Source organism: Vigna radiata, unplaced genomic scaffold, assembly GCF_000741045.1.
Source record: "Vigna radiata var. radiata cultivar VC1973A unplaced genomic scaffold, Vradiata_ver6 scaffold_327, whole genome shotgun sequence".
In the NCBI taxonomy this organism is placed as follows: Eukaryota; Viridiplantae; Streptophyta; class Magnoliopsida; order Fabales; family Fabaceae; genus Vigna; species Vigna radiata.
The window spans coordinates 262,882-274,548 of record NW_014543614.1 but is presented as its reverse complement, the minus strand read 5'-3'; the positions used below and the strand labels follow the sequence as shown (position 1 = coordinate 274,548).

Below are 11,667 nucleotides of genomic sequence, written 5' to 3'. Positions count from 1 at the left end.
TACCCCTATCCCTAGGCGATATTAGCATAATCAAGGAATTCAACACCAGTTCATGACATTATTGTACGTCCCCGTATCAATAAAGACAAGCAACATTTACCAAATGAGTTAAACGATAAAAGCATTAAACAAAGGTGAAGAACCCAACAATTGATAAATCAAGCATATGCAAGCATATAAAATAAATAAGAATTTGGATATATGAGAGTTTCAAAAGATTACATTGTTCCCCAACAACCTAGGGTTTAGTTCAACATTATCATGGTGAAACTACATGAAATATGATGAAAGAATGGGACAAATAACCCTAAACTTGGAAGATTGGAGCCTAAGCATCCAAGGAACCTCCTCCAAGGTGTGTGGAATAACTCTGGACATTTCTCTCTGCCAAAAGAATATGTTTTGATTCGCACTGAGGCTATATATAAGCCCAAAAAGATAACAGAAAGATTACAGAATCTAGCTAATAAAAATAAACAACCGCCCAGGCGCCTAAGTTCACTGCTCAGCGGTTTCCCTCTTGCCGCTTTGACCGTTCAATGGTTAGTTTTGTCGCTGAGCGGTTTCCCTCTAATCGCTCTGAGCGCTCAGCGGTCCATTCTGGCGCTCAGCGGCTCACTTGACCCTTCTTTTCATCATTTTTCTCCTTCTTTCATGTGTCTAAGTCCACCTTACTTCACTTCCATCTTCAATTTACCTCAAAACCCTGCAAAACAATGTAAGACAAGCATAGTATCTCTAAAACCAACTTTTGACTCTCACAAGACACAACTAAGTATTTTACTTGATTTTAAAACTCATTCTAAGCCATAAAGGGTGTGTTTTAATATCAAATTTAAGTATGAAAATAACGGTTTTTAGACCATTATCAATTAAGTTGATAGAAAAATTTTAAAAATGACATTGGAAAATTCAGTTTTAAGGCTTTGTTTATTTTTTATTTTTTGGAAACATGATTTGGATGCTAATGTGTTTGACTGTCTGGAGTTTTTTTTTGGTTTTCAAGTGTCCAAGACAACCCAACGACAATGATTGTGGGTATTACATGTGTCAATATATGAAGAAAATTATCACATATTGTAAAGATGAACAATTCCAACTTATGTAAGTTATCTTTATTGTCATAATTAATTTGTAGTAAAATTTAATTAACTAATTATATATTATTTTTCTTCCGGGTAGTATTTTTCTAGTTGTTGATGTCAACACTATCGTGACAGTCAAATCATTGAAGTTAGAGAAAATCGGTGTTTACGTGTAATTAGTACATGCTTATAAGTACTGATAGGATATATATCTTATGGTTGTATATATTATCTTATAAAGCAATGTCATGTCACAAGACGCACAAGAAGACTTAACAATTATATTTTGAAATATTATTGTAATAGTTTTTATTCATATTAATGAACATTCTTTTTGAGACTTTTGTCATATTTTTCTTAATATTTTATATTTTTTTGTATATAATATAACCAATAGATAATGTGTGTTTGTACATAATAGAATTAATATTTTATATTTTCTTTTCAAAAAATATTATATATTTTTTGAAATATTTTATTCTAAAATTAATTATTTTCTTTTATAATTTAGACTCATAGATAACGCTTTTTTAAATAAGCGTTATCTATTGGTGATTGACAATAAATAACTTTTATTTAAAAAGCGTTATTTATTGGTGGGTGACAATAGATAGTGCTTATTTAAAAACACAATATCTATTGGTGGCTGACAATAGATAATGCTTTTTTTAGAAGCATTATCTATTGGTGATTGACAATAGATAGTGCATCAATAGATAGCGCTTAAAAAACGCTGTCTATGATAAAAAAACACTATCTATGCACTTTTTTGTAGTAGTACTGTCACTGTCACATGACACTACTACTTTCATATGTACAGACGACAACAGGTACGATCAGGTACGAATAATGCGTACCCACAACCCAATCCGCAACAAAAAAATTCACATGTTACCCACTCTGTTATACATCATATATCCATTTAAAAAATATTCATGGATATTTTAAAACTCACAGGTAGTCGTGGTTATTTTAAAAAAATATTTAAAATAAAATAAAATGAAAAAATATATAACATATATTACAAATTAAATTAAATATAAATTAACATTTTATTTTAATTAAACGTAACTTAACAAAATATAAATTAATTTTAATTTTAATTAAATTTAACTTAATAAAATATAAATTTTATCTTTACTTTAATTTTTTGCAGGTAATGGATACTTACAGGTATTGGTTGTGTGACACATGTAATTGACCTATTTATAAGTGAATATTAAAATACCTACTACCTATGAGTATCTATTATCCACGGATGCCAACTATCCGTGATAAATTTTATTCACGGATACCAGCGAGTACAAACATTTTTGCAATTCCTAGCCATATAACATGATATTGGCTTGACACGTTTAATTTTTTTTTTAGAAAAAAAAGAAGACTAAAATAACTTTAAAAGTTCAAGAAAACACAGATTAACACGTGACATGTCTTTAATGTTGTTAGTACAATACTAAGGGAATAGGCCAAATAATATCACATTTTCAAAAATAGACACTTAGGCCTTGTTCACTTGAGTAGATTTGGGAGAGAGTAATTGAGAGGATTTGAAGATAAATTTTGTTGTTTATTTGAATAGATTTGAAGATAAGTAAGAGTGTATTTGGAAGTAAATTTTTTTAATTTGTCACATAAATTAAATGTTACACTAGTTCTCACAAATTTTACTTCTAAATCCACTCTCATTTACCTCCAAATTCACTCAAATAAACAACAAAAAAAATTACCTTCAAATCCTCTCAAATTCACTCAATTACTCTCCCTCAAATCCACTCAAGTGAACAAGACCTTAATTAAGACAGAAAATAAAGATCTAATTGAGATTTACATACTAAAATAGGCACCAAAGACATAATTAAACCTAAAAGTAATAAGTTAAAGTGCATCCCAAACGACTTTACCTTCAAACATTAGAATGTACCAATTCAAATAACTTAACTTTCTTGAAGGAGAGTGCTTCTTAAAAGATATTTTGATTTGTTTCTAGCCATGCAATGAGAACATGTTTTCAACTATGCACTCTTCAATCCCAAAATTACATCCTTTTTGGCTAAGCAATTAAGCCCTTCCACGCTTATGCGACTAAGCCTTCGATGCCACAAAAGATGTCTCCAAATAGATAACATTTACATTGTCTTTATCAACCAAAGCTTTAGTTCAATTCAATTTAAAACTTTTCTCCTCTCTAGCCATAACCAAGTCGCCATTAGTGAGCTTCCATTTACCATAACCAAAGTATTTATCATAAAGCAAATGCATCATGATCATATTAAAACAAACATCTAGAACATGTTTGACTCCTTTGAGTAATAACTGCATTCTTATGTTTCTTTGCAGGCATACATCATCAACACCAACAACCTTTGAAACACCATTATTTGAACACCACTATTACTCATATTCAACACTTCAAAATCATTAGAAGTGTAAGATGTGAAGAACTCCTTCTTTGATATAATGTGTAATGATGTAGCACTTTCATTTATTGACATGTTGTTATCAAATTAAAAGATTAACAGACTCAAAGTTACAAAGAAGAGCAATATTATCACATGTAACAGTAGTAGTAATGTGACCATCATCATCATGATCATTCTCTTTCTGTTCATTTTTTTTTCTTTTCTTTTTTTTCTTAAAATTGTAATTTTCAATGAGCAGTTTTATTATAATAATGTCACTCCACATTTTTTTTATCTTGATATGGACTTGGTCCTACTCTTCTCTCGACCACTCCTATGTTCCTTTCTCTGACTTCCCTTATTTTATATGACAAACACCTAAAATTGAGATGAAAAATCATATTTTTTTTTCTTCTCATCTCTTCATTAAAAGAATCAATCTGTGATGGGGAAAAAAACAACGTTACTAAGAGCCACATTTGTAATTCAAACCTAGAATATCTCAAGAATTTGATAGAATATTTAATAACCATAGTCCCAAAACTTCATCATTAAAAGTGATATCCATTCGTGACAGTTGATCTAGGAACTTTTGAAATTCATTTAAATGATGTCAAACGAAAAGAAAGAATTATTTCTGTATCTCAAATTCATCAAACAATTCAACAAATATATTTTGTTATTGTCTAACTTAAAAAACATACAAAAACTATATTAGGATTTTGAAATACGAAGAAAATTATAAAGCATATAAAATATCTTCCGGGGAAACTTGCCTAGTCCAAAATGCAATTCCTTCTATGCCTAATTACATTATGACAATTCCCTGTTTTGTTTTATGCTGCTTATTGTTATGCAATGAACTGAGTGACCTTTCCCTGAGTGCACAGTTGTTATTCAATCACGTATGTATGGATTGTATTTGGTTGTTGAATCCAAACCATGTGCTGCCCTACGCAGTTTGTTTGTGCAAATGGGTACAAATGAAAACATAACATGTTAGAATTGTGTTTCAGAACATTTTGATATGAAGAGTTTTTTTTTTTTTTTTTTTTTTTTAAAAAAAGGAATCGTGGGTGTAACCTTTAGAACTATCTTGGACGGTGGTGCATGTGCAAAACCATAAATGATTTTCCAATAGAAACCTAAGACTTACTGTGTCAAAATATCATTTCCTTTTTCGGAAAATGATATTTTAACACTATTTTTTGACACTATTTTGACACTGTACACGTGTCAAAATGTGATTGGACGATTTCAAATTAAAAAAGTTGAGAAGGGGTATGTTTGGAAGAAAAAAACTAAAGTTTGTTTTTTTAATTTGAAATTGTCCAACCACATTTTGACACGTGTGCAGTGTCAAAATAATGTCAAAAAATGGTGTTAAAATTTTATTTTCCAAATCGTCCAATCACATTTTGATACGTGTGCAGTGTCAAAATAGTGTTAAAATATCATTTTCCTTTTCCTTTTCCTTTTACTATTGAAATAGAAGTTATTACAAGAAGTACGTCAGCATTTCTGCATAGATATTGCAAAACGAATTTTACTTGGTCTCAGATTTGTTAGGCACAAACAATAAACAAAACATAATAATATTTATGTCTATCCATTACAACTTTTATGTACTTTGACTTTGTTCCCTTCAACTCTTGTTTTTCATACAATGTTAATGGTAAAAGATGGCGTATTTTGAAAAAAACAAATTCATCTAATATATATAATCCACTTGAGCCTGTCGTGTACATATATATAATCCAATCTTCTTGTACCTCTGCTTGTACATTTTAGATTCATATGATGGCACAGACAATCTTTACTCAGACGATTACTTGCTTAGCCGTTGGGACATTCGGTAGATTTCCAGCTTCAAAAGTTGATCATCACATTCGATTCAACTCCAGAATCAAAAACAACCGCTTCCCAGTTCCAGTAAAGAACCTAGTTTTGAGATTTCAAAACGATGACAGAAGAAAAATGTACGTAAAATCTTGGTTTTTATTACATTTTCTTTTCTTCACTGGATTTCTTTTATTAATTACAATTTCTTTACACCTTCATGCAGGAATATGGTTGTCTATTCTAGCATAACACCAGGAAGCTCTAATGATCCTTCTCTTGGCAATTGGTAATTCATTTATTTACCAAAGTCATATCACGTCGATTATTATTCACTTGTTTCTTTTCCCTTTTAGTTTAATTTGAGTTGGCAATAGAAAAAAGTTTGAGAAATATTCTCTAGCAGGAAATTTTGGATCATTGGCACAATATTCTCAATACTTGCATCCTTTTTGAGGGGAAAATGGGGACCTTTGTTGCAAATGAAAGGTAAGAGATCATCCATGTTGAACATTAGCAAAAAATTACTGGCATAAATTAGACCTGAAATAATTTTCATCTGATGATGTTTTTCTGTTCCTTGTGCGTAGAGAAAGTTGAAACAACAATACATGAAGCACATCGAGTTGCAGACATTATAGAAGAAGTGGCTGAAGAGGTTGATAAGGTGGCAGAAGAGGCCGTGCAACATCTTCCAGAGGGAAAATTTCGTCACGCTGTAGAACTTGTTGAAAAAGTTGCTGAAGAAGTCGATAAGCGTGCCGAACGTGTTGAAGATGCATTAGAAAAGGTTTCGATCTCTATCTTGAAGTAATACAAATTGAACAAAAGTTTAAATGTTTAGAACTCCGAAATTATTTATTAATTTCTCTTCCGAAATGTTTAGATAACATAATTAGAACTTGAAATTATTTACTAATCTCCAACACGTAAAGCTGACAAACTCAATTTTGGTTCCAACTGCCTTGTTCAAGTCTATAATAATAACTTGCAAATTGCTATTATTACTTATTGCAGAATTTATTTATTAATTTTGGTGCTAATAGACTTAATACGATAATTGAGATTTGAAATTGGGTTAACGTGTAGGTTGAGAACGTGGAAAAGGAGTTGGATTCCTTATTTACTGAATCAACCAGTCATCACGAAAGTAGCGCAACGACGACTTCAGAAGCAAAAGAACAGAAATAGAGAAAAACGCGGTTGCTGACAATTCATCTACTGAAAAATCAAACACCACGTTTTTACATCTTTTCTTTTCATTACAGCGACATCTTGCTTGTACAAATTTTATTCCTTAAGTTATTTCTTCTATAACGCATAAGCTTATAACATTTTGTGCAATTTACTTCCATGTTGAAAGATGCATACCTATCAATTTGTTATATACACAACAGCATCAATATGGAAATAGACAATAATCAAATTATGTAAAGTTATCTGTATCATGATATAAATACCTTTGGCTATTTGTCAATAATGAATTTATTATTGTTGGACAGAGTTTTAAGTAATCTCATCAAATGAACCCACATGGGTACCCAATATTATACTTGCACAAAATAAAATTATACTATAAAATGTTTTTATTAAAGTCACGTTTAAAACAAGTATATAATGACAGATGTGTGAATGATTTAATATCCAATTAATAGTGTCAAAGCGACATAAACAAGAAAGTTAACAAAAGTATTTGTTATAAAAGATATTTCAAATTAGAGAGCAGAGTGGGCAATCTCCTTGTACTAGGTCAGATCTATAAATATATATAAAGAAACTACAATTGTTTCTATAAAACGATTAAAAATTTCAATTTATTACAAACTAAAGCTGTTGTTGAAACTCATCTTATACCTAATTTTTAGCATAGTTATTAGTACTCTAATCAATAGATAATAAAGTTAAATTATATAAAATTGAGAAGATAGAGATAACGTGAGAGATGATGGCGTGCTGTAGTGAAACCCGTGAAAAAAACCAAAGATTTCCCTCGTGTGGAGCTATATATAGTTTCCTTTTCTATCATGAAAGCATAACAAACACTCACATCATTGGTTTATTCATCTAACATTGCGGTTGAATAATATTACCTGCTAATTAGAAGTGACAAAGTTCTATAAAAAAACAAAGTGGTACATTCTGGTCTACGTACGTTATCCATATAAACTTTTCCATCTTATCCAGTTGACCAATACTCTTATAAAGCTTTCATCATCCTCATTGAGAAATATAGTTATTTTCGGAATTGAATATATATTGGATTCATTTATAAGATGGAAAATGCAACATTTGCTCAAAATTGTACTCGCATGACCGTTGAGATATTGTCAAGCTTCAAAGGTCGGTCATCATCATCCTTTTCAAAGTATTTTGGGGTTGTGAAAAAAATAGTTAATGAGATAGAGAAAATATAGAGATAGTAGAATATGAAAGTAGTAGTTGGAAATAATATATTTTTTAGTTATGTATATGTTGTAAGATGTTGTATTACATCAAATGGTAGAGTATATGAATATTTATAGAATCAAATTATTTTAGAAAATGTTAGTCACAAAAAATGTTTTAGATTTTTACCTATGTAGAATATTCTTGATTTTTTTTTCTTATTTTATGTTTTTCTACAATATTCTAGAATTTGCATTACATTTTAATATTTTTATAGAGTTTTCTATCTAAAATTTGCATTCCACTTTAATAATCCTCCTTGATGTGAATTTGGTAACTCCAATACAATAGTTCAAATCTAGGTCTTGGTAACGCCTTCGTAAAAATATATGCACACTATGTCAAAACAGGTTTTTTAAACCTGTTAAAAAAGTTTTTTATACCGGTTTTTAAGTAGGTATAGAAGCAGGAGTATAGAAAGTTTTCGATTTCCACCGGTATAAAAAGTCTAACTTTTTACACTAGTTCTATCTATAAGAAGTATAAAAGTCTGGTTTTTATACCTGATATTCTCGGAGAGCAGGTATAAAAAGTCGCATTTGTTACTAGATAAAACTCACTCTTTATACCTGTTGATGCTAGAATAGGTATAAAAGAATCTTACTTTTATACATGGTGCTGTTATAACCCGTGTAAAAAACAAGACTTTTTATACCTATTATGAATTTAACCTATTTTTTTTAATATTTGTTTTTTAAGTACTACTATCCAAATCTAGACTTGCATAAAATTCAATTCTATAATACAATCTAAATAATCAATAACAAGCAAAATAATCAATATTGTTTCATTAACACATCAAAATGTAATATTTACCTAACAAAGTTCCTAAATATATTTTCTATTATTAACACATCAAAATAGTTCCTAAACTCAATGTTATATTTATCTAACAAAGTTTCTAAATGTATTTACCTAACATAGTTACACATAAAATAGTTTCTAAACTCAAAATGTAATATTGAATACATCTAATCATCTACAAAATGTTGAAAGAAATTCAGCCAACTACTCCCGAACATCCTTTATGACATGTTGCTTCATTGGAAACGTATCATCAAATATCTACACGATGAATAATTTGAATCAAGTTATAATGTTATAATTGTATTTATAATATGTAAAATTTATAATTGTATTTATAGTATGAAAGATTAACTACTTATAATCAGTGCAATGAACTACAACTTCTTTTTAAAAGCGATATACGTTCCTTGCAACCTTGAATATTACCTCAATCACACTATAAGGTTACATGTATATTGAAATGGGTGTTATGAAACTTAGTAAAATCAATTACATAACAAAGAAATTATTGTGGGAAAAAGAAATTCTAAACTAAATATAGTTCGGTAACAACTCACTAGTTCACCTTCCGCTATTGAAACTTGTAGAAGAACCATTAAATAAGAGTGGTACTGTGTACTTCGAGGACAAACAATATAAGCTTTCTATAAATATTACCAAAATAATATAAAATTATAAAATAACAGTGACATATAATCAATTAAATAACTAAGAAAACATAATATAAACTACTAAATCATAAAATAACCATTACACGTATCAAAGTTAGAAAAGCAATTTTTCTAATATATATAATTGTGCGATTCGTTAACTAAAGTTTACTTTAGTTTACTAGTTTTTTCTATCTAATATATTAGTTAACTAGTCTTTAACTAAAATACTAGTAATATAACTTAGTGTTGCAACTAAAATACTAAAGTATTAGTCTTTTAACCTAAACAAAAAGGAAAAAATGTTAAAGTATTAGTCTTTTAACCTAAACTAAAATACTTCATTAACACTTTCCAGAAATAATTTTTCAAAATACTAAAATTAACTTGTATAGGTCATATATACGAAAGAGAGAAGGTTCTATATATGTAAACATATGCAGACCTTGTATGAATAAGTTAAAAGTAAGAAAGTAGGTTAACAAAACACATATAATATCATTAAATCTTTAATTCTAACAAGCACTATGCCAGCTGAGCTAGAAACTCACTCTAACTTTGTCTGAACTTTAAAGTTATTGATTCAATAACACCATAATCTAGATCTGCATAAGAAGTGTTTGTAACATGGAGAGATATACACTAGAAAAAATAGCACTTATTGCAGTACCAAAACCAACTCTCTCTGTTCAAAGAAGAGTAAATGAAATATCTTACCTTTATGATATATAGCACAAACAGCTGCAACCACACTATCTACTACTAAACACACAAACAACACATGAAAAAATTAAAATTCCACATACATTCTAGATTTATTCAATAGAAATAAAATTGATTATCAAATCAAGTACTAATGGTCACCCAAAGATTGGCTACCATTGATTGAATTACAAGAGCAACACATGATGCCACCAACATGATCCAAAGTAACTGAACAAAAAAAAAAGGGAAATTTCAAAAAGACATGAGGAGGATTGCCTATCACAACTGCAAGTTATAATAAGAATATCATAAGTATACAATTTTAGAATTTTCCTTCATTAGTTTATACATAAACTACTTTGTAAAAGTTCTCTCACGTCAGCTTATCTAAAAAAATGTTAATGGCTATGGTTAAAATAATTTTAAAATTTTATTTACATGGTTTCTACCTATCACATGGTTCCTAGCCAACACAAAGATTTCAGATCAGGTAAGGATATAATTGTTTCACCAGTCTTACACAATCAAAGTACTTTATGGCTACACAATACTAAACAATTTTCATGAAATGACAGTAATTCAGCAATTAGTAAATCAAGCCTTCTATGGTGGTCAGGGATGGAAATAAGAGCATAGACTGTTGCTAAGTCAACCTGAAAGCGAAGTCCATTCTTAACTACTGTAATCACAAGAGAGTGGTTCCCTGCTAAAACCTCGAGTTGCAACAATAAAATTGGAATGACCATTTTATTTTATTCACAATTTGAAGTTGAATAAAGAACACCAAACAGGTAAAACTGGTCATAAAAACTCATAGAGTAGAAAGAGTGATTACTGAAACAACAAACATGACCTTAATTGCCTCAGGCAACTCCTCCACACTGCGACCCGCGAAGCGTTCGTCCAGAAGTAGCAACCTCGTTGAGCCCCTCCACTTGCTACTGACAAATTCTTCTCCAAGCAGCTTCCTCATACCAACACTATCTTCCACTTCCATCCCCTCCTTCCTCTTCTTCCTCTTCTTATTCCTGTTCGGCCTTGAAATGTTTGCGAGGTTGCGAAACTTCACGAATCCGTGTGAGTTGAATGTCCTTGCGAGTTTGTCGTGATAAAGAACGGGACTAAGAACGTTGCCATCTCCGTCGGCCTTGCCATGGATCCGGCGCTGCACCAAGGCTAGAGTTCTTCCTATTAAAAGGATTAAAAATAATTCTGATGTATGTTTCAAATAATAGAGTACCATATATATACATACAAGGATCATATAATCCTTCATCTATTAAAGGAAGAATATGTGCACAAATCTGCACAAATTATAATAATATCTAAAATATAACTAACATAATGTTTGATTGCCTAATATCCTTTAATAGAATATTTGACATATCTTAACACCCCCACTCAAGTTGGTGCATGGATATCACACATTCCCAACTTGAATAGAGACTCATCAAACAATCTTCTTGACACTCCTTTAGTGAGAACATTAGCCAACTGTAACTCTGATCTTACAAAAGGAAATGAATTATTCTAGCTTCAATCTTCTCTTTGATGAAATGTCTATCAATCTCCACATGCTTTGTTCTATCATGTTGAACAGGATTATAAGCAATTGCAATAGCCGAAGTATTGTCACAGTACAAACTCATAGCTTCATTTTGTTTAAATCCCAAATCTGATAGCACATTTTTAATCCACAAAAGTTCACATACACCTAGTGCCATGCCTCTAAAT

At 30.2% G+C, this 11,667-nt stretch overlaps 2 protein-coding genes across 3 annotated transcripts in view; one reads left to right on the top strand and one right to left on the bottom strand.

The window, feature by feature from the left end:
- The first annotated feature begins 5,252 nt into the window (after positions 1-5,252).
- On the top strand, positions 5,253-6,805 carry LOC106754653. 2 transcript variants are annotated; one of them, XM_022778019.1, is made up of 5 exons: positions 5,253-5,466; positions 5,553-5,615; positions 5,730-5,815; positions 5,917-6,116; positions 6,416-6,805. In XM_022778019.1, exons 1-5 carry the CDS (start codon positions 5,285-5,287, stop codon positions 6,515-6,517), a joined length of 633 nt encoding a protein of 210 aa, XP_022633740.1. In that variant the 5' UTR covers positions 5,253-5,284; the 3' UTR covers positions 6,518-6,805. The 2 variants fall into 2 exon arrangements, with proteins under 2 accessions (XP_022633740.1, XP_014492188.1); XM_014636702.2 differs by having other exon boundaries at positions 5,733-5,815; positions 6,416-6,784.
- A 3,740-nt stretch (positions 6,806-10,545) lies between these two features.
- Positions 10,546-11,667, bottom strand: part of LOC111241162 (tRNA (guanine(37)-N1)-methyltransferase 1-like) — a 4,629-nt gene continuing 3,507 nt past the window's right edge. Inside the window, exon 2 of the mRNA XM_022778021.1 lies at positions 10,546-11,121. Coding sequence (XP_022633742.1) covers positions 10,745-11,121 — 377 coding nt within the window. The 3' untranslated portion in view covers positions 10,546-10,744. The remainder of the gene's footprint in view (positions 11,122-11,667) is intronic.